This window comes from Lepeophtheirus salmonis, chromosome 12 (assembly GCF_016086655.4).
Source record: "Lepeophtheirus salmonis chromosome 12, UVic_Lsal_1.4, whole genome shotgun sequence".
NCBI classification, from domain to species: Eukaryota; Metazoa; Arthropoda; class Copepoda; order Siphonostomatoida; family Caligidae; genus Lepeophtheirus; species Lepeophtheirus salmonis.
Window position 1 is genome coordinate 6,190,883 of NC_052142.2, and position 27,401 is coordinate 6,218,283.

The following is a 27,401-nucleotide window of genomic DNA, read 5'->3' on the forward strand; positions in this document are numbered from 1 at the left end:
AATAGCAAGATTTTTTGTAAAAGAACACTCAATTCAATAAAAGTGTATAAACTCACTGAATACCTAAATTGAAACTCATGGTCACAGAACGAAATACCCTAACTTCCTTAATAGAACATCCCTTGTGATTGAAGAAAGCTTAAGTCGATGTTTTTATAAATAGCCAAGAGTGTACGTACGTAGGTGCATCCAAAAACACTTAGTTTTATTAATATAGATATAAATATAGTATACTGATTATTTCTTTTACTGACTAATCAAATTTTAGTTCATGAAGAAGAAACAAGAACAGTTTAACAGCTTCTTTAATCATCTAGCCTCCTATATTTTTTTATACGTTTCCACTCTCCAGTAGAATAGTTCATCTGAAAATGTGTCTCTATTACCATGGTTAAATAAGTACCATCCTTTTGAGGAACATTGTCTTGATTTTCCGATAGCTTTATTGTAACCAAGTTACCTATAGTAAAAATTAAAATACTTGTAAAGCTTTTGAATTTGAAAGTTATTTACCTAAATGAGGACACGGATTGTCCCTTGATCCAGCCATAAATCCAAGAATAAGGGCTTTTTCAGGTCTAGTAACTTTATTTGCTGTACGAAACATTTCTTGTGCTTCATGCATTTGCTCCTTTGTTAAGGTGAGACTGCGCCGTGGTGGTTGAGATGCTGAAGGCGGTATCAGAACAGATTTTTGAGTAGTAGGTGTGTTACTAACAATCTATGAGACAATAAAAAAGGAAGAACATTATTTTATTAACATTAAAAAATGATAATATTTCACTTCGTCGGCTGTAATTACGTGAGGTTGAATAATTGGCCTAACTGTAACAGGGGATATAACACGGGGTTGTTGATGTAAATTATTCACTATTCCTGTTGAGTTACTACTAATAATTGACGTAGGAATTGCCACTCTTGAATTTATATGTGGAACACGACCTTGCGGAATAGGATGAGTTGGTAATTGAACAACACGAGATTGGACATTACTTGATTGAACCGCAACCATTGTTTGTGGAGGTGTGGTATTAGTGAAGCTGTAAAATAAATAAATACATATTAACATGTCGCATATAGATTTTTCGGAATTTTAAAAGTACTAATTCAAAACCCTACACTATACCATGCTATTATTTGAGGAAAAAGCCACATTGAAAGTGTCATTAGGATCCCATGTGTTTAAAATTATTCATCATCTAATTTTTAAAAGAATTTATCTATAAAAAATTGCAAGGAGCTTCAAATCAAAATTACAATTTCCAAAATAAATATGTCCCTTTTGAATGTCTTTTTAGTAATAAATTAAAAAAAAAAAAAAAAAAAATAGATCGATGAAAGGACTTTTTGTTTATTATCTAATGTAGTTTAACTAAACTTGAAGTCGTTCAAGGGCCACATTAAAACATTTAAAATTAAATGGTCTACTCTATAACCACAAAAATTATTATATATTTATGTAACATATATGTAATTTCATTTCGGCATCTCTTAAAAAATTATAAATCTTATTAATATAAAATATAATCAATCTAATGCTGCACTTGAGTCAAAAAGAAATTAAAATAAATTAGTTTCCAGAATTATAATAGTAGTTGATTAAAAATCTGCAATGATTTTTTTAGACATCAATAAGTCATTGAGGAGATTTTAAAACTTTTTTCAACCATTGAGCCAATTCTAATATTATGTATCAAGATTGATATTATTTAGATTTAAATATTATTTGTATAAATGTTTTAATATTATGTGAAAGACAACCCAATATAGAAAAAAAAGCAATATTATGACTAAAAAATCCTTACAAGAAAGTCTGGTTCGAGAATGAATTACATCTAGATTTTTAATTGTTAAACCCATTCCAAGACACAAACATAAATATAGTCCTTATTTAGCAGAATGTCTATATATAGTATTTTAATCATTATGGAGTTACAATGCAGGGAAATGAAACATTTTTAGTTGTCTGTGATAATTTATAAATTTTTGTTCAGTTTTTTTTTTTTTTGAAAACTGGTATTATTTATGAAATACACATGTCTAAAAAATAAATAAATTATGGATTCCATATGTAATTCTGTCATTTCTGCCTCAAAATTGATATCAAATCAATAATACTTCTTAACAATACCATTTCGAAGCAAATATTCTTGAATAAATGAAAGACCCATACAATTTTTTTTTCTATTGGTCAGATGAAGATGCATTGATTGGGTATAAGTAGACATTTTAGTACTACAATTTATCCATCTGACCTACAAAATTGAAGTCAATATACATATAACATGGACATGAGGATAATAATATCTCCTGAGTGCTCGTCTACTAAGCCATAATGCATCCAATTATTCACACTTCAAACTAATCAGACATAAAAAAAAGGAAGAAGACGAGTCAAGACGTTAGTCATCAGAAGAGATGGGGTTTGTGTAAGAAATCGAGGAGAAGGCGGAGCGATACATATGGAATTATTGAATTAAGACCATTGTTACTATTAGCTACCACTTAAATGATTTTGGGGGGATAAAATGAACTACTGATATAAGAGAAGAACCTTCAACATTTAAAACAGCATTAATGTAGAGAAAATATTATAATTATATTTAAATTCATATATACTTATTTTATTATCTAGTTTTAAAACAATTTACATTTAAAATAGACAAGAATTTTTCTTTTAGAGGGAGATGTTACCACAACCCCCACAACTTATTTAATAATGAAAAAAAAAAAAAAAAAAAAAAAAAAAAAGCGAACACATCAACCGTTTTTCCTTTTGTAATCCATATACTTAGTTTTTTCTTTACACCGATCCCTTTTTTACTCATAAGAAATGGAGTAGAGTTGTAAAAAGTATTACCTTAACCGAGCGAGATTTTTTTCGAACTGGCAATCTCAAGAGTGCTTCTTACTTTCCACTGCAGTTATAATTATTCTTTAATTATTGAAGAGAGAACATATAAATACAAATAATCATGTCAAATCGACAAAAAAAAAAATAATAATAGTCAGCCGAACCTCACAGATTTGGATGATTTCTGGCACAGAAGCTCAAATTCATGAGAATATCAAGTGTGCCAAATTTCATCACAGAATTATGAGTCATTCACGAGATATAGATACTCATCCAAGTGCCTTTTTGGACCAAAATTTTCTACGTCGCTTTAATGTCTTATTACCGGACGCTACTTTTTCTTGTATATTTTTTGATTAAAAAAGAGTTATATTTTATACAACTCTAGTTCTCACCGAAAATAATATTATTTTTTTTCTGAGCTACATATTTCATTTTCTAAGGATTAGATAATTTCAGAAGATATGTACCCACATTTTGAGAATAAGCATTAAATTTTGTAAAGAATACATTACTTTACATTTGATTTTTTTTCTCACTTAAATGTTGACAAAACCTAATATAAGTGTTAAAATACTACTATAAAAGTTTAAAAAAATTGTGTTCCATAATATTGAATATTTTTCTCTTGATGGATATATCATGTACAGTGATAATATATAGTCACTACCAAGTTTTTCCATTCAGTGGTCGACACTATTTAGCTTAACAAGCAAGAAGGTTTCAGTAGCGGTAGAAACTAAATATAGAATCTATTTATTAAGAGTTCAAAAGGGAGGCTAACGCTTGAAATGAGTTAAGAGCAAAAAGAGCACATTCATATAGCATGAATAACTGATCGTTCATTTAATGTGTAATTTTGACTCTTATATCAACTTTGTAACATGTAATATAATTCGTGTTATCTTTGGCATAACAGCTTACTGCAGTCCACTAACTAGAAAAAAAAGTTAAATAATTGAGGGTTAAGCTGCAAATGCTTGAGTGCATTTATTACTTATTTAAAAACCTCAAAAATAAGTTTATTTCGTTTACAAATTTAGTGGACACATTCCCAGAGAGTAAAATTATTTAATTTATAATATACTAATTTTAGTTAACAAAAAGAGCCCAAACGAAATGGAATAAAATTACGTACACAGACGACTGATGGACTTCAATGGAAGAAGTTGGCGGAAAGGGTTCCAAGGATAGGCCACTTGAAAACGATGAAGAGTTATTCATCATTGACTTGTTGACTATTGTGACACTTTTTGAACTAACAGGTGCTGGTGGAGCATACACGGGAGGGGCATAGGCAGGATGTGAATTAGACAACGTAATAAGATTACTACAAGATACAGGTGGAGTATTTAAACTTGCCAAACCAATAGCATAATCTGGGGGGGTTGAAGTGATATTATCAACCGTAGTTGTTGAAGCAGATGAGGTTACTGATGAATTTTTTGTCACGGGGGATGAGTTTGTTAATACAGTGTTTGAAAAAGTATCTTTTTGTTTAGGAGCATCTTCAAGTTCTGACTGACGTTTTCTTTTTTTAGATGAGGCATAGCCAACGGGTTGTTCATTTATATCCAATAACTTGACTCCACCTTCTTTTTTCGTACGATTTGGTAAGGCAACTTGAGTAGGACGTGAATTTCGAAATCCAGTTTGTATTCGAGATGATATTCCTTTCAGAGATGTTGAGTCCATTTTGCGAGGCATTGTATTCTTACGAATCGGAAAATTACCCGTAGAAATGGACTTAACTTTATTTGCTGCATCTTGAGATTTATTAATGAGTTCAGCTCTTAGAGCTGCAGCTTTTGGTTTTCTCTTAAGAGTAAAATGCCTAACAGTTTGAGGTTGATGACCAACGACTGAAATGAACGCATTTTTATTGAGATAATGGCATTCTAATGGAAGAACGGAATCACTATTATCACAACACTTTTTCAAAGCTTTCCGAATATCAGTAAGTAAGTCCATGAATATTCTTTTATTGGATTCAGGAATAGAAATATCTGCGTTTAGTTGACCTGAAAATATTCAAAAATTAGCACCAAAATATGATTTCATAAATAAATTATTATTAGTAACACGCTTAAGTACACGTTTGGAAAAACACTGACACTGTGTATTGCTCCAAAACACGTGCAGTATTTCAGTTACATAATAACACCATGCAACAACATTTTGTGCCGCGAGCTTAAACCCACATTTGTTATAGTAATTTAAGCCGTAGAACACGAATATGACCATTAAAACTTTCAACAGATATCAGTTTGCCCTTTAAAGACTTTTTTTTTAAATTAAGTTTTTAGGGTATATTTACGATTCAGTGCAATATTTCAGGACCTTACTTAGAAGCTAAGGTCTTTTTTATTTATTTTTTCTGTGCCGTATATCCGAGGTGAATTTATAGAATAGGATTTATATTTCATAAATTGAAAAAAATTGTCTTTAAAGAGGGTCGATTTTGATTGATTTTTGGTCAATTTAGTTTTTAATATTTATTTAGAAATGTAATAAAATAAGCTGGTTATGTAGCGTTGAATATAGTTTGAAATAATATTTCGGATAAAAATGAGTCGCTGATGATAAAATTATCATTAATTATTTTAGTAAAAATCCTAACAAAAGATACAACTTTTTATTTATTAATTATAATGAAGATAAAGTAATGTATAACTATTTTTTTAAATGCTGAAATGTTTGTATACAATTATAATTACTTTTATTCTCATCTATTTAGTTCTTTGATTTCGAAATATGGCACTGAATTGTAGCTATACTCTAAAAAATTGATTTTTTTCAAAAAGACTTTGAAGGCCAAACCGATATCCGTTGAAAGTGTTAATTGACATATTCGTATTCTACGCCTTAAGTAACAATAATAATTGTGGGTTTAACCCTACGGGTGCTCAAAGACCTTCATTTGTTACATAGTGTAATCATTCAATTGGTGAGCACGTGTTTTTGAAAATTTAAAAATCTTATTCGAAAATAATTTTTTGTGATAGAGGGTTAACACTCCCCTCAAAGATAGTTTCCAGTTTTACTAAGACTTTACTTTCCAGTTATTCAATAGAATATTTATTTAAATAAATTCGAATATACTGGAGTTATTATATCTCGTGCTTCATCTATAAAAAAAAATCTTTTATAAAATTCATGTTTTTGATAAATTCCAATTTTATTTAAATACTTGATAAATATTAACAACCTAATAGTGTAGACATACTTTTGGTCAATTATGGAATTTATGTACAAATTCGTAGGATGGGATAAGTTAATTAAGAATACTCATTATATCTAGAGGAAGTTATAGAATATACTTTATATTTCAATTTTTTTTTTTAAATGCCTTTTCAAAAAGATGCTTTTGAATAATTTAGTTATAAATTTTTTAATTGATTAATGTGCCTTTAATTGGCCACCAATGATCTTTCAAAAATAATAGTTCACCATATTTGTATCCTCAGATTTTTATTAAAACAGATTTGTCATAAGAATAAAACGAGTTTACATGGCATAGCTTTACGTATCGAGAGACAATGCAATTTGTATCTTTCAATATTCTTTATAAATAAATAAAAACTGATCGACAGCATTTTTACTCAGTTTTTTTTAAAAAGTTATTAACTATGTCAATTAACAATTTCTTGGAGGTGTAGACGAGAAATGGTTTGCAATTTATGGGAAAAGGCATGCAATTGTAAATTAGGGGCTCTAGAAACCTCTTGAAAGAAGGACCTTCTTTAAGTGGTTTTGTCTCTAAGAAGTTCCTTTTCTTATGGATCAGTCCTTAGAAACGGGGAAAATTAAAAAAAAAAAATTATCTTGAATTGTATGATCTTGGATATTCTTCTTTGATTGATAAAAATTAACACAAAATTAAGGTCTTTAAACATGTCACAACTAATGAATTATTATACTATAAAGATGATCAACATCTACAAAACCTCACAAGTTCACCTTGTCATTTAGTTACTCAAAGATTGATAACTATTGATTATTGATTATTTTTTCTAACTTCTGATAATTTTATAGATCACACGTAAATGTACAGAAATACTTTTTTTGAACACCGGAAATTCTACAGGCCTTATTCCTTCCAAAATCACGAGGCGGGTAAGAATCTACTACATTTAAGTCATGTTGGATTTCAGATGTCAAATATCGTAGACTTTGAGGGTCTTAATGATGTTGGATGAGGTCGTCCCGACACAAATTAAATTGAAAATAGTATTCTTGCTTCTATTATGACGAGTATGAACTGATTGTTTACATTATACACATCAATGAAAAGTTAATAAGCCCATTTTTTCAAAAATAATCACACCTTTATGATTTAATCAATCAACAATATTGAAAAATAGCTTAATATGAGGTATTATTACTTTTTCCACACCAGGTCCAAGAACTGTCAAACATATTTTGACAGATGACATTAAGACCAGAAGGTTGAAAAGGGGCCAAAATGTTCTAACCTACCAGAAGCACCATGGCCCCACTGTCAAAATTATCACCAAGGAAGCTGTAGTTAACAAAAGAACTTAATTATACCTATCGAAATCAATACAAAAGATCAGGAGGTCAGAAGACAAAACAACCGGCTCAGGTGATGGCCTTGAGAGTCAGAAATATTTTCCTCATCTTATGTCATTCCTCCCATCATTAACAGCTGCTTGAACAATAAAACCCATGTAGAGGCTGTCATTTACACAATAGGGGAACAAATTAAATTAAAGCTCTCCCTTAATCATTACTTTATAACTTTTATAAGTCATTTGTCGCTAAAATCGTTTCTACATCCCACATTCTTCCGGAAAATAAAAGTTATGCTAAATTCTAAATTTTGCTTCCACACCATGTTAATTGTAGGAGCATTTATTGAATTATAGCATTAAGTGGATCAATTAACTAATGTTGGGTATCCCTCTGGCTTTCACGAATATAATATAGATGTCTAATTGATGGAAAATAGCTTATCATTAAAAACAATGAAATAAGTTGTTATTTATAGTGAATCACATGTTATATTTTCGTAGATATTGATGTAATAAAAGGTATATTTTGAATCATGTAACTGGAATTTTTGATCTTTCGGATTATAATTACATAAATTCAGTAGAAACCTAATATAGTAGATATCAATCAATAAATAAAAATTACTGTTACAACATTTGCAATCAAAATACATAAATTTAAAATAAATAAAATCAAAAAAGAGCAGGAGCAAGAAAATAAATTTATATATATTTCAATCAATCCAGAAGAAACTATTATGTGTTATAAATGATCTCAGGAAGATGAACAAGAATAAAACCTGAACAAATAGAAATCGAATAAGACAACAACAATTATAAGTTGTAGGTATCTGAGCATGGAGGAAGCGAGCATTTTTTTATCGTTAAACATTTTGAGCTACCGAAATTTAAATTAATTTTTCATATTTAGAGTCAAATTGAACAGAACGCTCTCAATCTATTGAAGCAATATCTCAACAATGAGGATAACTTCGACACATATACCTAGTGGAGCAGTAAAATCTAAAAACTTTGAATTTTAAACTTCAACAAGATGTAATTTATTAATTAAAAATTAAATTTCAATAAAATTAATACTATAAATAGATGTGTGTCTGGAACTCTATTATTCATCAATAAAGCGCCCTTAGCGGCAAAGATAGCTTCCAGGAAGGAGCGGAAGACCTGGCACACACTGTGGATGTAGTGCTGTCATGGCGTCCATTTGTGGCTGAAAGTGGCTTTGACGGCTTCAGTGTTTAGATGACGGACACTGCAGGGTTGGCATCAGTGCTGTAGGCGGGCCAAAAGTGCAACAGAGGATATAGGGTTCTTTCATTGCTGATGTCACAAGTTGCCCCTCCCCTCGCAAGGCTCTTTCCACCCACTTTTTTGAAAGCTCTCTGCCATTCTAGTGTGAAACCTCGAAATTCCTTGCATGGGCTGTTTTCTTAACTCATCTGGGTACAGTTTGGCCCTTTAGACAGAGCATTTCTTCCTCTCCCACGTTTCAGACTTTGCTGACAACGTAGACGTTGGTCCTCTAGACAGAGATTGGATTGCCCCGATGGAAATCCGTCGATCACATTCATGTGTAACATTCTCGATTTGTACGTAAGCTAGAGAGCTAAGATTTGTTTTGTTTTGTAACTAATTAATTAAGCTTTAATATTTTGAAATATGAATTAATTTCAAATACTCAAGCTTAATTAATTATTGAATAAGTAAGTATTCAGATTTCGATTGACCACACGGTACAATAAGTATATATATATTTATAGAATTACTATGACAACCACAATAAAAAGCTCTCTATAATGATGCTGAAAAGAGTATGTGATATTACTTTTTACTAAATAAAACCATGTAATGTTTAAATCTATCGTCCGTATACAATAGGGTTTCTCATTCCATGGATTTTCCAAGATTTTTTTTTGATATTACTGGATACAGTTAGTAAATAATTAATACTGTGAAATATAAGTATTTACTTTTGTATTTCAAGAAGAAATTTTAAATTAATTCTACTACCCATATATTCTCAATTTAACTTCCACCACACTTTTAAAAATAGAGGTCATAGTATATGAGTGGTTGCATGTTTTCTCAAAATCTATTTTTCTTGCCAAGCAGGCTTTAAGATAAATCAAATTAAAAAATATTAACCAATAGTGACGTTATAGACTATAAGTGGCTGCGTCTTCTGTCAAAATCTCTCTATCTTGCCACGCAGTCGGTACGATACATAAAATTGAAAATTCTAGCAAGCCGGATTACATGATGGTCTAACTTTGTATTTCTATTAACCTTGGTTCAAATGAATATTGCTAACATGACACTCCCTCAAATGAATGGACAAGGTTTTTAAAGAAGTTGGTGAATTCAAAAGAATTTTAGCTAAGAAAGTTGGATAAGAAAGGAATATTTGTATAATTAAAAATCTTACCTTCCCGTATAAGAAGAAAACAAAAATTAAACTGGTAACCCTGACAATTGGAAGAATACTTTACGGGAGAGCAGCATAGCTCTCATTAGATTAGCTGCAAGTAACTTTTAAGAGGACGGAAATAAACACAGATCCCATCCCTGTATCCAGCAAGGACATTGGCAAGACTTTTTTACGATGCCCATCCTCAATTCTACTTTCAGTCCAACAATGACTACACTTAGAACTCCAAAAAGAAACCATAATTGTTAATCTACATTTTCATGGTCACACTCAGACGTAGTTACTTTATACTAACATATTCCCCCATAAAGAATGAAAAAATCATGATAACAGTTTAAAGTATTGTCAATATTCTTTCATTCTTGAGTAGGGAACTCCTCTTTATTCATCTACGATAGTAGAGGAGAAGTAAGATAATATTGAATGAAACAATGATATCATAGTATAGAACGTTTAAGGAAAATTCAGATGTTGAAGTTTTAAATATTGTTGATTTTACAGGCATTCAAATGGGACTATTAGAAAGATAACATATAATGTGAAGTTCTAATTATGAACAAGTTTCAAACGTCTTGCATAATCATTAGCATATGAATCAGCTTTCAGACGGATGGGTCACGCGTAAGGTTGATAATTTTGGTAAGAATACAAAAGCGTGCGAGGAGAAGAAAGAAATACTTATGACATCATTGATTAAATAACATACATCTTCTTCTATGAAGAACATTATCATTCCCGCCTTTATTATTCAATATTAATATAGTATTAGACGCTGATAGTCGATAGAGAACTGAATAAAATGCCTAAAATAACGTTGCCTTCGGTCTGGACTTCTGAAAATGGAGGCCCAGGAATTTCGAAAATACTTACCGGATGAGAAAAAGATGGCTTGTCGGATTTATCGATATAAACGTGTATTTAGTCTCCTGTCTAGAATTACACGACACTCATTATCCTCATCTCATAACAAGAGTATGGATATTCATATATAAAATCAAGTTAACGATGAATACATCAAGTCAGACTTTAACCTTGATCTCACAAAGATGCTTATTGCATGTAATATAACCTTATCCATTGCTAATTATCCTACGTTAAAAAAAATTATGGAGAAATGCACAGGTAAATTCTTCCCTTCCCGAGGAACCATAATTAATTAGTGGAGGATGTTGGTGATGATGTCATTTATAGAAATACACTCATTGTAAATTGTGAAGTTAAGATAATTTTCAGCATGTTAAGAGGCATCTACACCAATGTATGAAATGGAACTCTGAATGTTGTAACATCGAACAGTTCTAATCATAAAATATGATTCTATTTTAGCCAAAATTATCAAGAATTATGATGCAAAACTCATTAAATGGCAAAAAAAAAGTGCTTAAATGGTCACAACAACGAGAGTAGTAGCTTTGGATGGTTCGCAACTAGTTTATCTGACACTACTTTCTTCATTTAAAGTCTTGGGTATGATAATTAGGTTTTCCAATATTACATAGTCAATAAATATTACTTTTTTATCGCTTAAGGAGTAGCTATGGTTGATAAGCCCAAAGAAATGATGTTCAGAAAACTCAAAAGGTAAAAACAACTGCTTAAATGGTCACAAAAACGGGAGTAGTCACATTCGGTGTAACATTATAATTAGCAATTGTACGTATCCTTCATGACAATATTATGTTGTTACACAAGCATAAATAAGGGGGGGGAATTTTTTAAAATGCCCTTAATAAGGAGTAATATCGCCGGACATAACTACATAATTAGCTTTTTCAATAAATCTGTACGATGGATTTAATTCTAACATTTTTTATTAGTATATTTATTGTCTAATTTTATGATTTACTTTATTATTAATAATTATTTAGATCTCATCGGTAGAGATATATCTATCTTGTGCACAATTGTATATAGCAACTTCCACAAGAAGAAAAAGGGGTGATTATCTTTTCGATTAAGCTCCACGTCTGGTTTGTGCTTTGTGACTTAAAGTTACGACATATTTAACTGAATTCATGTCAGAACAAGAAATATTATTTGGATCAATCTATTATTTCAATATTCTGTATTTATGATTTCTTGTTATTATTGGTTATATGATTACAATTGTTTAATTTTGTATATTTAACATAAATGTATGACAGTTTATTTTTTAGTATATAGATTATATTTAATTTAAGCCTTCTTTTTAAACTTGGAACTTCAAATATATTTCGAAATACTCTACTTTGTCGTTTCATTAGTTATTATTCTGAGAATATGGTTCATAATGAATTTCATAGAGTGTGACGTTTTCAAATCTACTGTAACGGATAAAAAACGACTAAGTCAATTATACGTAGTATATCTTCATTAAACATTTTGCTAACAAATACTTTCGTTATGCCCTCAAGAATCATAATAAAGTAGGCAGCTGATAATCACATCAGTATTTTCAAAAATGATACCATAAGTCTTTCTCCTCCCCTTCTCCTTGCACACGTTTTTCTCTACAGAATTATCAACTTTAGTCATGAGTTAGTTGACAATTGCTCCAAAAAGTGAGAGTAATAGTCTCTAAAGCTAATTTTCGGTTATTTAAGCTAAAATAAAAGGAGTATTTGTCTAGTTTTATTATTGTAAATAAAACATTGATCCATGTTCACTCTGCAGCAACAAAATACAGTGTAAACAGTAGGTGAAAAGTAGAAACAGTGCTCCCATGAAATCCAATACGGTTACATCAACAGGAAAAGTAATGACACATTTTCCTGAGGCGCACAAGAGAAGGCAATAAATATATAGTTTTACAATTTATTCTTGGACTAGTTAAATAAAAAGGAAAGTGGTCTTATTTAAGCAAGACTTTTTTTTTCCATCACAACAATGTTTATGTCAATTCTTCAGCCATTAGAATGAGCAAGATGGTGAATATAGGCTACAAAATGCCTCCCCACCCACCATATTCCTATGACATAGCTCCCAGTGATTTCTTCCTATTTCCAAATATTAAAAAAATGGCTTCAAATTCTACTTCTTCATTTTAAAAAGAAAGAACGATTTTTCCATTTGAACAGCTTTCAAATCAAGTGCCCTTTTGTGTATTTTATGCAATTTAAATGGTAAATTAGACAACGTATTTTTGTCTAAAGAGGTCGGGTGCACAACTCGATTTGTCTTAAATTTCAAAAAACGTGATAATAAGGACCCACTAACAATTATTTCCAAGAAGCCTGCTGACCCCAAAGCGCCCAAAATCCTCTGAGGTCCAATTTTGTTGAGAAAAATTAAGAAAAAGATTGAGATGAATCTCAGTCAATCCATAATTACGATCTCTGACATCATCGACGTAATGTCCTATTAAACAACCCATTTAGTCATCAATGAAAACCTACGGTACCACAACCACGCAAGTCGCAAGGGATAAAGCTAAAACAGAAGCCTCAAGTGAAAAATATAGGCTGGTTCTTCTCGGATGAGAAACATATCTGTCAAACCCAGAAGCATAACTAGGGGAACATAAGATGGTTGGCAAAATGTCCTTATAATCAAGAACGCCAAGTACACCAAACAAGTTATGGATTTTACGTTGTTAACAGTGAGGGGCGCGTTATACCACCCTTTATCTACAAACAGGGTCTGTAAGTCGATTCCAAGGTCTTCATAAGTGCTCTGCGCACCCAAAGTCTTTCTGAAGTATCATGAAAGACCGACATTGAATCTGACAGTACGACAGGGCATACTGTCATAGCAGACAAAGAACACTCGACTTTCTTGCTTCTGATATTGCAATGTACGACCCGCCGAGTTCTTGGCCCTCCTAACTCACCAAAATTGAACCCTTAAGACATTTTTTTCTGGGGCAATGTTAAATAGGTTTTCAATGAAGGTCCCCATAGCGCAAAACGATCCCTGAGAGCTAGGATAAAGAAGGTGTTCCGTATTTTATCTTGTGGGACGCTTCTAGTGTGGTGAATCGCTAACTGCAATTTTATTAATTGAAAGTCAAATTTATGTTATAATTTTGATTTGTTGTGAAAATTTTAATAAAATCGGATAAGAATTTAACTCACAACAGCACTTTACTTTTTTTATATCGGCTTGCGAACGTTAAGATAAGGGATGGCCAACAAAGGGACCGGTCCACATTGCTTCCCACGTAATGTTTAAGTTCAGCCCACTACTCATTCTCATTTCAATTAATATTTTTGAAAAATTATCGCTCTAGGATTTTAATGAGAAAACATAATAAAATTTGCTAAAGATGTATTTTCCAAAAAAGGTCATTTGATAAAATTATGAAAGGAGATTTTTTTTTAAATTTTTTCAAAAAATGAACTACTCTGGATAAATAGCAAACTAATAAAATACAAACTCTGCATTGCATAATTAAATATCTTTATCAAAACTTATAATTAAGTCATTTGGAATAATAAAATATTTTATTTTGATAAATATGATAAATGAAACAAATACATAATGACAAGATTATGAATATTTAAAAGTTAAAAAGGATGAATGAAACGGAATTAATTTCTTTTTTTTAAACAAAAAGACGGAATTTCCTATGATGGTCATTATGCCCTTTTGCAGTTATAGGTCTAAAAAAAGTGATTCCACTCTAATTTTTTGTACAACTTAGAATATGAGTATGTTTAAGTTCTTACAAAAAATTGGCAAAATCAATTTTGAAGCTTTATCGCCTGTAATGGATTAAGAAAGATGATTAAACAAATTTCCTAGGAACTCTATTCAATATAACTTAATAACTAACTTATTTGTCAAACGCTAGAATGTTTTTATCATTTATTTTAACATTTAATTTTTTAACTATAGTCATTTTATTTTGAAATATGGCTCAAAATTGAAATTGTACTCCAAAAATGTAATTAAATATAACGTTTTAAAGTCCAGACCCATTGCAGTTGAAGGGTTTAACAATCATTTTTATATTGTATGGCTTAAATACCAAAAATGAAAATAGGTTTTAACCGGTAGGCAAAAATATTGTTGTGTAGTATTATTGCACATACATACCTATTCTTCAGAGACAAACTGTCTCCTTAAAGTGAATGTTACAATAGAAAGGACTTTGAATTGCTAAAATAATACTCATTTGAAATTCAATAGTGATAACAAGAGTAGTTGTTTCAGTGAGGAGAACTCATCATTGTCACTGCTTTCTCCTATCAATAATGTTAAAAAGATATCTCATCCCATGCACAATTGGAATAGCCCAACTAAATCATTTTTAAAATGATTGAATTTCTTCACGAGAATGCTTAGAACTGTTTCCTATAAATTGACATAAGAAGTCATTTTCACTTAAGTGTTAATAAAACAAGGGACAATTAGAAAAATCCGAACAATTTTAAACCTCATCAAAAATTTAATCTAAATCAAGTAGAAAGAGATCAAATTATCCAAAATATACGATAATTAAATTAACTGAACATGGAGGCAAGGCCTTCTTAAATGACTGGACAAGACCGAATAATTCAGGAAATAAAGAAAAAGCGGTGCGGCGTCTTCTTCTTCCATCTTAATTTTAATACATAAAGAGTGTGATGTTCGTTTCTCAAACCATTGGAAATGAATAATGATGATTGTTTATTAGTAAATAGGTAAACAGTTTTTAAATTTAAAGAAGTATGTTATCGAATAATTTGGTTTCAAGCAGACTATTTGAACTAAGAAACTCATTGTTACATTAAATTAAGCAATAGCAAATATGAAATAAATATCCATGTTTAGTTCTACATAATAGATATGGGTAAAATAAGGTGTGTGCTGTTCCTAATTGCAAAACATGATATGCTTTAAATAAAGAAATCGATAAAATACGAAACTAAAAGTACATTGATTTTTAAAGAACAAAGAACTCCTCAAAAAATGGAAATGAGCTATTTCCCGTGACTAGAAACAACTCAAGGTATCAGCCAAGTTCCATAATAAATGTATTCTCGAACTTATTTATAAATATTTGTTTATACAGGGTGAGGATTCAAAAATTAGAATCATATTCAAGGCCCTCTAGCATCAGTTCTAACAGTGTCAATCTTATACTTGGCACCATTCGAAAGAACCGACAAAAAGCTACAATTTGGTGTTTATTTTGTTTATATTCAATCAATAATATCCCAGCAACAAGCAAAACGTCAGAGGGTGTGCGATCTCCTCCACGCACAAGATTTACTCCGATATCAAGATTTTATCAGTAGACTCTGTTCTGAACAGAAGAAATGATCGCTTCTTGGATGAATTAAGAACTCAGGTGGAGGTAACCTGAAATTCAAGGTTATATTTCTTTGACTACATGTACAAATTTATGTAGTCCTAGGTTATGCCATAACGCTTTTCCGATTGATTTTTGAATTTCAACACGCTTTTTAATAGTGACGTTAAAAAGTATAACTGTTACCGAGAGGAGCTATATATCGCCTGTTTTGACTATTACTGTTAGAGTACCTTTGTTATACTTTATGACAGGGGTCTCCAACCTTTTTTTCTGGTTGCACCTGTGAGACTATCAAACATCTTTGAATAAGAGAGGAGGAGCACAAATCTTCTATTTTTCACTTGCTGAAAGTACAATGACCGTTCTTCACTGAGCGCCTAGAGAGCACTGATCATGTTACATATTTTTTTATTTTCGCCTTACCTACTGGTAGCGATGTGTTGGAGACCACTGCTCTATGAGGTCAAAATCTGTCTGTCTTACCCAGCAGTTGATAAGATACATCAAATTGAAAATTCTAGCAACTCCGATTACATGATGATCTAACCTTGTATTTATTTTAACTTTGAATGAACCGACCTTCACTAACATATTGAATAATTATAATTAATGCATAAGCACTGCTGGATTGGAAATAGATTCGCTTGATATGCATTATCTCTCCAATGAATACTCAATGTAGTGCTTTAATATCTAAATATATCTGTACTTAATTTTGCTTAAATACCGTGCTCTGTTTCTCCTATAGATCCCTTTATTTGGAATTAGTAAATATGTCCATAAAAAAAACCCCAAGGTTAGGAAAAGGGACTAGGGTGTTTTTGTATAAGGACAGTTCTTTTTTTTTACAGCTTTATGTCCTTGGCTTAATTATAATCCTCACTATGAGAACAGTAAATGAGCAATTAAATTTAAACGATATTTTTACTTTTTTCTAAAATTTAAGTATACATAATGAGTAGAATTGACATGTTTGTAATGAAAAAAAAAAAAAAAAAAAAAAAAGGACGAGGAATAGCCTGGAGCGAGACATATGGTACACCTGAATAAAGACCATAGTTAATATTAATTGTCTGCTATATGATTTTGCGGGAGAAAATGAATTGTTACTATAAAGAGGAGAACCATCGACATTTAAAATAGCATTAAAGGGAAAATATTGTAATTTTAATTATATTCATATATATTTATTTTATTATACATTTTTAAAACTATAAATAGGAAAGATATGCGGAAATCCATACTTCAGAGGGAGAAGTTAACACATCGATGACCTATTAAATAATGAACAAAATGGAAGAAATAGAAAACACATCAACCGTTTTTCCTTTTCTAATTTTAAATGATATTTTTTTCATTACAAACATACTTGAGTCATTCGGACATTGCACTGCCCAAAGTCTAACAAATTCAAAAATAAATTTTACATGTTGATGAAATACTTTAAATCATGCAAATTAGACTATGACTAATACATTATTAGCTATTTCAATTACGAATTGAATCGGATTACTTAAGAATGTCGATTTTTAATTAAAAAAAACGTACCTGATCGATGAAAGTTAGAGATACTGGATAAAAACGGAAGGGCTTATTCATATCATGATATTTTACTAGATACCAAATATGGTAAAAAAAATGATTTATGCACTTCAAAGTGTCATTCATTTTAAGTGTACTCGATTAAGTGTAATAAAGCATTTTCATGTGACGTCAGCATTGTTCATGTAATCCAAAACGAGGTCCTAAACAAACAAGTTTTTTCAACAATAAAAACCCTTCTTTTATAATATCAGGGAAAATAGAGAAACTTCTGAATGTTAAAATGGACCCACAAATAAAAAATGTACTGTCTTATGAAGACTTTACCCTTAGTTTTATTATATATCAGACCCTAGTATGATAAACGATTAAAAAAAAAAAGATAGCAAGGCAAAATATTTAAGTTATTTAATCTAACGTTTCCTTCTGATTTCAATTCAGCCAATATTTTCGATATTTATTCGATAGCAACGGAGTAATAATTTTTCCACAGAAATTTGTACTTCCTTTTTTCAGCTTCTTTAGTTCTACAGCATGATTTTCGACCAACAACATCACATAGATGGTTCATGTCATCCACATTAAATTTCGTAAAATAATATTTCAATTAGTTAAATGTTATTTTTTATAAAAAATAAAAAACTTGAAGATGTATGCAATGCAAGTGTTAAGTGTTTTTTATTTATTGTCAAAGCCATAGGATGAAGTTTCATCAAGCTTTGTTGGAAAATTTGTCAATTTTATGAAGTAAAAATATCGACTATGAACCCCCTGAGATGGAGTCTCCTTCAATTATGATGCAATAAATGTCATGAGTGAAAATGCACTATAGCCATGTCCGATTTCTTCCATTGTCCGATACCTCTTCGTTCAAGAAATATAATGTACATAATATAATTGTTTAATTATAAAATTGGGTTAAATTAAATATACGTAATTAATAGAAATGAGATATTCTATCCAATAGAAATGTTAGTTGTTGAATGGTGGAACTGAGCGAAAAAAGGTTTTTTTAGAATAAGATAGATTCTTACCAGTCGTAGGATATGTTTGCATGATTTCCGCGAGCATGCAGACCCAAGGCTCTGAATCCTCCTTGCCCTCGCCTAGAATGAGTGCCAGAGACTCTTTCCAGGACTCCAAGTTCCGCTTGGGGATGTGGAAGAGTGAGAGAAGAAGCTTCAACTTCACTTGTGGCTGTAGATCCTAGGAGACAACGAGAAGCTTGAGTCTTGTGTGAAAAAAGACCAAAGCACAAACACATGTCTTTCTCTCTCACCTGGAAACAGTTGTGAATCTTGACAAAAGTCTCTGAACTCAACTGAGACACGATGGATCCACCCGTCCATGAGTCATTCGAAGTTCCAAGTTTGTTATGAAGCCACAAAGACGTGTCCCCTGATCCAAGAGTACCGCTAACCCCTCTATTACCATTTGAACACATTTCCACTTATCTCAATCCCAATCGCCAGTAGAAATTCCCCAACTCCGATTCCGATTCTAAAGCCACTTTCCCAAATACATTATCCTTAGTCTTTTTTCCTTCCTCTCCTTTTTCTGCTTCTTTTCTTCTCCCCTTACCTTTTTCCCAGATCAAATTAAGCTTAGCTTACAGCTAGCTATAAGATTTTCATATCCCTAGCTAGGAATGACAAAATTGTAGAAATCTTCGTGAGCAAACATTTTAATAAAAAGTATATGCTGATAATCTGAAAAATATTATTAGTGATGTGCCAAGAGCTGAATTTTGCTGCACGATTATTTTTGAGTTTTAAAAAAAAAATCCTAAAGGAATAATTAGGTTTACTCGTTACTCGCTTAAATACTCGTTACTTGCCTGAATATTCGTTACTCGAATGAATACTCGTTACTCGGCGTAGCAATTTTTTCTCGTTAAATAACTCGTCTGTCTAAAAAAAAATTTTATTTTATTAACGAACTATTGAAACTCACCATTTAAAAATTGTTTTCGTAATTTATGTTCCACAGATTAATCTAAAAATTAGTTAACTTATAAGAATCGTGATCATACGCGTATTTCAACAATTCATATAGTCAACACATCAATATTTTACTATAGTCTGGTTATAACTTATAAATGTTATGTTTTAAGTGGCACTGATTCTTATTAATATATTTATGAGAATATGTAGAAAAATAAAAGTTTTTAGACGGCTAAGTAATTCGGATTTCCAAGCAATGTCAAGTTCTTCCGCTGGACTTTAAAAATTTAACAAATATTACTTTTAAAACGAAATTATTTAAGAGTACACATTACAGAAAAATCAAGTTTGATCAAATCTACCATCACCACTTTCTTCTCTAAAACATTTTTCCAATTATCAGGGTTAGGCAACAAGAAAATGATTTTTTCTTTTCTTCGGAAAGATTTTCTAGATGAGTGTGGACTGTCTTTTATCTTTTCGATGCTAATATCAAATAAGTTCAATCTCGGAATTTGTTTCTTTAGTGAGCAAGGGCTGACTCACGAAGAGCTATCATCCTTTTGGATCAAGGTGTTTCAAAATAATACGAATATAGTGCATTCATGACTTACTCATTTACACGTAGTTGAGTAAAGTGACCAACATTTCTTCTCATGAAAGTCAAGACAATTTTATTGAGGAATTATTACTTTCTTGCATCAATAAATAAACACAACAACGGTCAACATCTTTAAAGAATTTTTGTTCATACAATTTATATAAATTTAAATACTAGTATGTTTATCGGAGCAATCTGATCTCTTATACATTGGAAATATATAACTATGTTTTAATATTTTGTTGTAAATTTTCTAACACTTTTTGAATTAAATTCTAAGGACTCATACTTATCACTTCGACTTTTCTTTTTTTATGTTCATATTTAATATATACATGATGATATCCATATGGTTCTTTTAAATATATTTTTGTATTCTGAAATAAATTTCCATTTATTTATATAGTATTTACTTACCTTATAATTGTTTTGATTAAGTTAGGAGTTTAAATGCAATGATTTATTTTAGAATACATTGGTTGTGGCTAATACCAAATTATTTGATTTAAGTTTATTTCATCCCTTATTAGAATATTGTAATATTAGTCTATAAAGAGTTGTCTACCCTTGTTGTAGATTATATTTACTTACTTAAATAAATACACTTTTTGCTTCGGATTCGAAATACATTTTTTATTAGAACCACTTATGTTTCCATTGCGTTTAAACATTAACAAGCAATACATATTATATGAAGCATTGAAGATACTAAAGGCTTCCTGCTTACTCACTGTTAAGTTTTTTTATCTCTTTTGATTTATTATATTGATATCCAATTCTTTTCTTGTTCTTATGAATTTTATAATTTACCTCAGAGAAGTATTTTTTGCTATACAGTTGAAAATTTTAGATGCTTTATTTAGAACATATTGATTAAAAGTATGATTATTTTCAAATTCTACTTCGGCAAAGCCTGAAGCATAAATATGATGTTTAAAAATAGTTTATGTGATTAAATATTGCCCGGTTGTTTTTAAATTTGTAAAAGTTTGAAAACCATAAGAGCAAGTAAGTAATGATAAGTCCAACAAAAATGGTTGATATCGACCTCATCCAGTAATTTTTGGAAGTATCTTATATAGTCCAGTTGATGTTTGCTTAGCTTCTAAAAATATATCATTGGTTAGACTTGTTACTTTGTTTCTGAGTCTTTCGCATTCATCAAGCCAACATGAGAAATCTTTTAAAGAGTGAAGGTGAGAGCAGTCCACGGTAATTGGTTTTTTCCATTCATTTCTCTTGGTAAGTTCCAATTCTTGGGAATTGTGTATTTACAATAATCCATCACATGCAAAATACTTCCAATAAGTCCGCCGTGACAAGCCAATCTTTTTTACAATTTATTTCTCCATAATGCCTAAGTGCAGCTATTGTTGACTAATGAAACAAACTAAGGGCTTCTTTGCGGAGCTCTCTGCATAAAGCCGTTGAAAAACTATTCTATAACAGAGACAACTCATACATCCATGTGGTGAACCTCCTATGTGAAGAATCTTTTAGAAGGAGGGATAATTGTGAAATGAGGATTGAGGTTTTGGAGACGCTTAATAACTGATTCTATTTCATCTTCAACATTGGTTTTAGTTGAATTTTCAGAAACAAAATCGGAAGTAGAATAGTAATTCAAATAGTCCAGTACGTTCAATAAAATATTACACCCATTTATATGATTATTGTCAATCATGTTTTTCGGTAGTTGAAATGAAAGTTCCTTGTTCCTGTACCTGAAAAATTCAGACGCGATACAATGTTTTCCCATTACTGGGATGAGCTTATAATTAAACAGTGTCGTCAAATTTCCTCCATGAAATGAAAATGAATCCTACTTGGTAGACTTGGTTTGGAATGGTTGCAAGAGTCTTCCCTTCCTTATCAAGGAATTTATTGATAGAAGTTGTAATTATAATTAATAACTATCTTATTATAACTTAGAAATACCGCAATATTTCAATTTGTAAAGATGAAATAGAATTAAAATAGCAAAAAAATACACTGGTATCAGGCAACAGTTGACGTAATCTTAAAAGATACTAGTGGCCTTTAGCAATCCAGTCTCATATTAGCCCAAGCAACAGTTAGTCACATCCTGGCGGATAATGTACATTTTTTAGTTTGCTCATGCCCTTTTGCAACTCTTCCTCAAAACCTCAGCGTGCTCGATATCGTAAATACATGTTCAGTTTTTTTAATTAGTATATTCTTTTGTCAATCCCTCGTATTATGTCAATTAAAAACGTCATATTAATCCTGGAGTCAGAAAGGCCATTTCAAACTCATGAGGAATCAGTATGGTGTTATTCACCTTCTTCCCTTAAAAGTCCTTCCACAAGAATGGGAATGTCCTCCAACACACTTAAGTAAATACATATGTTGTTTCAGAGCAAAAAATTTGGCATCTTGAATCCCAAACGACGACAAAGAAGTAGATACTTATCCGCCTCGTGATGTGTAAAAGAAACTCTTGAAGTCTTGCTTCTCTTTAATTTTTAAGAGTCACAAACGGGGAGTGTTCTAGAGAAGGAGTATGCACACTTTTTGATATTTTACAAGTTGTCATACAAAAAATTTTAAATAGAAGGAGATAATATTATATATATATTCGTATAATTACCAATTCAAGCACCTTATATTAAAAATCCTTTTTAAAATGATGAGGGGAAAAATATTCAAATTTGACCCATTGCATATTTTCAAAAAGTTTACAATAATATTTTATGACGTCGAAATTTTGTCTTCCATCTTTTGAAAATTGATAAAAATACTTTTACTGCAAGATTACAGGACATTAAACCTATCTCTGAAAAGAAAATAAGCATGTGCATCAAATACACGGATAGATTACCTAATCAAGTAATTATCATAAATCATTATGGTAAAAAATAACGGAGAATTGCTAAGTTACATAGAAACATTCTCTTATAAAATTAAAGGGTAGCATTAGAAAACCAATTTCTAACGATCAAAGAATATAAATATAGTATCTAATTTCATTCTGAGAATAGTTATTGAAATGGAAAACAATATCTGATAAACATCGTGAAATTAATGACACTCAAAAGTTCCTCCAAACGACAGGATTGGACCTACAACAATATGCCTTGAAATAATCAGCCTTGAATGCTTCTTTACTTCAAAATCGAGACAAAATAGGGAAAGATGCGTTGCCGTATTCAACAGAAATTAACTCCGATATACAAATGAGCAAAGAGCGTCGAATTCGCAAAAAGAAAAGAATGAGATGCCATGGATGTGTCGATGAGGCTCCAAGTTATGACACTGATCTAAGAAGATAAATGTTGTAAGAGATAAAATACACTAGTTGGAGAAACATCCTCTAGATTCGAAATCCTACATAATATTGCAAAGAAATATATATGTCTCATACTGTCCAAATTGTTGTAATTTAGATGCTCTTGATGAGCATTTTGCAGATACTGATATTGAAGAAATTGAAGGGCTTCACAACTTCTTTAGTTTATTCAAAAATATAATCTTATTGATTCAGTGCCATATATAAATATACTTTTAAGAATCTTTTTAACTCGTCCAATTTGTGTTGCTAGCTGCGAACGGTCGTTTTCTAAACTAAAACTCATTAAGAATTACTTCTGGTCAACAATGAGTCAAACAAGGTTGACTGATTTGGAAATACTTTCTATAGAGCGTGGTCTTGTGGAAAAATTGATTTTGATAAGATCATTCACGATTTTGCAAATTAGCAAGGCGCGTAAAATCAATTAATAAAATTTGTTTTTCTTTGTTTTTTTCTTTGTGTTTCTCTGCGAAGGGGAGATTTCAATTTCACCATAGCAAAGGGAGGATGGACCATCCTCAGGGAAATTTTGGGCAACAACCTCCTTACCTCAGGGTCGGTAACTGAAAATGGATCTTCTAGCAAGGTAATAACCTAAACTTACGACCATGACAACAAAGGACTGACTGAAAAAGAAGAAGCACATTAAGGTAATGGAGTTGCCTGCCCAGTCTCCAGACCTCAATTTCACCAAAAATCTTTAAAAGTGGGCAAATGGATTAAGTTGTGGAATCAAAATATATAAAAAACTATCGTTTTATATATTTTCGAATGAGCTCCTAGTTTCAAAGGAAGAAGTCAATCATGTTTGTGCATCGGAGAGTGTTCTCAATTTTTCAAAAATCCATAACATGCTTGCATTAAAATAAAAAAACATGTTACATCACAATCATCTAATATTACTATGTCAAGTAAACTAATACAATCATCACTAGAAGAAGAAGAATCCATATCAAATGATCATCTGGAATTCATTAATCAACAACTTGATTTGCATTTACAACATCTTAAAGGAAAGACGTATTCGCCTAAGCTTCTTGGAATATCTATTTTGTTACAAAGTACGAGTCCAGCTCTCAACAACTTAATTCGCAAATCAGGATTAATCCAACTACTTACTGTTAACTATTTAAAGAGATTGACAAGCATATTTGAATTCACAGGGGGAGTGAACAATTCGATGATTGACTACTTATCTTTAAGAATGAAGACTTTGGATTCGAACGACGGATATATATATATTATAATTGATGAAGTTTACTCAAATTAAAGAGTTGAGTTTTCGGAGGAAAATGTTTCGTCTGTGAAAAGAGTGGAGAATATTCATAAACATTATTGTGCTTCATGATAAAAAGTGTTCTAGCCCGGTACAATAATATGGCCGCTATGATTCCTATCACCAAATTTAGTCCGTATATTATAAAAAATACTGTATGAAAGTGCTCAGGGTTGTTACAAAAATTGGCTTTGAGACGGTTGCAACTATAGTGGATGCTCATCCGGCTAATAGAAAGTTTTTTCGAGATGAATTTGGAAACGGAACTTCCTGTGAATATATTTTAAATCCTTTTGTAAATAACCTGCAACAGAGGTTTTTGAGAATTTTGAAAATGTAGTGTAGTGACTCATGTCTCCAAAAGAGATGATTCTTTAAAGAGTATCAAAAAGGACAATCGAGAGCAAATTATTTTTTTTTAAATTATTTGTTTCTTGTTTAAAAAATTGAGAATTACCAACAAAGGAGAGAGGTTGGATAGGACTTACGTTGGACACATTTTACGCTGCATATTAGACATCGATTGGATTAAGTGAACTTTCGGCCTATTTTTTGGTTGGAAAAGATGCACAATTTGTTCTTCTAAGAAAATTAACTCTGATCCCATCGAGAGGAGATTTGAAGGGTATACCCAATTAGAAGGAGACAATTATTTAATCAGTAATAGTCATTTTTTGGAAGCGGAGTAAAAAGCTTGCATATCCTTGATACTAAAAACAAATTAAGTCATTTAAAAATCAGAAGACAAATTTTATCATAAAAAAGGATCAAAATATCATTGATCCCTTTGGACTGTTTTCTGGATTTACAATCTTCTGCTGGACATAAAGGAATAATATATTATCTTAGTGGATATTGCTACTATTCTCTGCTTAAAAATTTGGAAAAGGATTGTTGTTCATCATTTTTGTCAGTTAATGGAGATTTAAGTGTTCAGATTGAAGATAATGGACCTGAACAAGAAGATTAAAAAAATATTAACATCATCAATAGAGGTTTACTCCGTAAGCCCAGTGATGTAATTTAACTATTATGTAGTAATATATATGTTTTATTGACATATGTCTTTCGAAGTGAACAAAATAATGCTATCATCATAACTATTATATTGGAACTTTTTTTATTCGAACATGTTCCATTTTCTTCAATCTTTTTCCAATGACTTTGTCAAAAACAGAAACACAAAATCTCAATCCGTATAATCTTCAAAAAAACTAAAAAATCTTATGTCTTAGTCTTGATATTTATTTATATTTTATATGTATATATGTAATTGTATCAAAGTGTATTTGTATTATTAATAGTTCTTATAATTACTTTGTGTATTGATTAGTATTTATAGAGATAACCAATGATAAATATATTTATTTAACTATTCCACAATGATTATTAATTTGATTTTATAATATTTCATTTTATTAAAAAAAAATGCAGTAAATTACAACTTAAATAATTCATATCTTAAACAATTCATTTTTTTAAATAGAAAGTTTAGCAATTAAACCGATATCATTTACAATGAAACACATATATTATGTAGATTGTACAATAGTTTTGGATAATACTGAAGATAAAATCGAGCTAATTTACAATTAAATCCAGCTTTTGTGAAGAAATGAAGACTTCATATTTTTTTTAAAGTTCACATTTCCTTTTTTTATAGCCATTAAGTAATGATAAAGATCGTGTGTATTTTGGTCATATTAAATCCAACATAGTAATTCTGACTATTTGAAGATTTTTTCTAGAGGAGAGCAGCTACAATCAGCTGTAACAAGGGAGGGGGAGAAGGGGACAAAATAGCACATTTTCAAAATTAGTCCGATGTTGATCTTCAATTCTACTCTGAGTCCAACAAAGACTTACAATTATAAATCTGCAACAAATCTTCAAGTTTAAACTACGCCTTTTATGAGCACACACGAATTTTCAACCAGGTCTTGGATAAAATTGAAAATAGTAGAAAAGGGATTTCACTTCTCAAGAGTTGAATAATAATAAACTGCTAAAGATAAGAAAATTCATTCTTTAGATTACCAATTCCAAAAAAAGGACCAGCTACAAATTACAAACAATTTATATCACTATACATAAGAGACCAATAACAAAAACAGACAAAAGTAGTGCTCTTAATGTATAAGAACGCATTGGCACAGCCCTGCAATCTTTCATTAATACGATTATATTATTATTTCTTATATCAAAATATTCATATGATTTACATCAGGGAGTATTATATACAGTGTACCTATTTACTCGTTTTCCTATATACAGACATAAAGACAAACTTTGCTTTATTAATAAAGATTAATAATTTATGTATCGTAACATTGGTAATTTTTATTTGTCTTATAATCTCCATATAACTTTTATTCAAATTTCTAATTTATATTTTTTAAGATAGTTTATTATTTTTTACTTGGGTTTTTAATTTATCCATACTTATTTGGCTTACTATCACAAATATACCTTATAATACTTTAATTAATCAATATAATAGTGATCTATTACCACGGGTAAAGTGATAATAATTAGTTTTTGATTTTTCATCATATCCTCTATCAATGAATTCTTGGATCTAAGAATTCATTGCCTCTATCATATTTGCCAATTTAAGGGAAAAAATTGAAAAGATCTTAATGTTAATATATCTAAAATATATAAATAACTAAGTTTTCTTATGAGGTTCACG

At 30.6% G+C, this 27,401-nt stretch overlaps 2 protein-coding genes across 6 annotated transcripts in view; both read right to left on the minus strand.

The window, feature by feature from the left end:
- Positions 1 to 170: 170 nt before the first annotated feature.
- Positions 171 to 23,751, minus strand: Nelf-A (Negative elongation factor A). Of its 4 annotated transcripts, none has more exons than XM_040722589.2 (6): positions 18,856 to 23,751; positions 18,611 to 18,782; positions 3,993 to 4,875; positions 803 to 1,040; positions 514 to 721; positions 171 to 460 (listed from the first exon to the last, which is right to left on the minus strand). In XM_040722589.2, the coding sequence occupies exons 1-6, from the start codon at positions 19,018 to 19,020 to the stop codon at positions 306 to 308; spliced, it is 1,821 nt and encodes a 606-aa protein (XP_040578523.1). In that variant the 5' UTR covers positions 19,021 to 23,751; the 3' UTR covers positions 171 to 305. The 4 variants fall into 4 exon arrangements, with proteins under 4 accessions (XP_040578523.1, XP_071748490.1, XP_040578522.1 ...); XM_071892389.1 differs by having other exon boundaries at positions 18,611 to 18,800; XM_040722588.2 differs by having other exon boundaries at positions 785 to 1,040; positions 18,856 to 19,107.
- LOC121127094 (FAT atypical cadherin kugelei) overlaps positions 19,129 to 27,401 on the minus strand; it is a 75,096-nt gene continuing 66,823 nt past the window's right edge. Inside the window, exons 7-8 of one of the 2 annotated variants that reach the window (XR_011782950.1) lie at positions 19,530 to 26,714; positions 19,129 to 19,218 (exon numbers count right to left, since the gene is read on the minus strand). Coding sequence is in view for 1 of the 2 variants with exons in the window: in XM_071892380.1 (XP_071748481.1) it covers positions 26,690 to 26,714 (25 nt within the window). In the remaining variant the exon portion in view is untranslated. Of the gene's footprint in view, positions 26,715 to 27,401 lie in introns of both variants that reach the window. The other variant, XM_071892380.1, reaches the window with a different exon arrangement.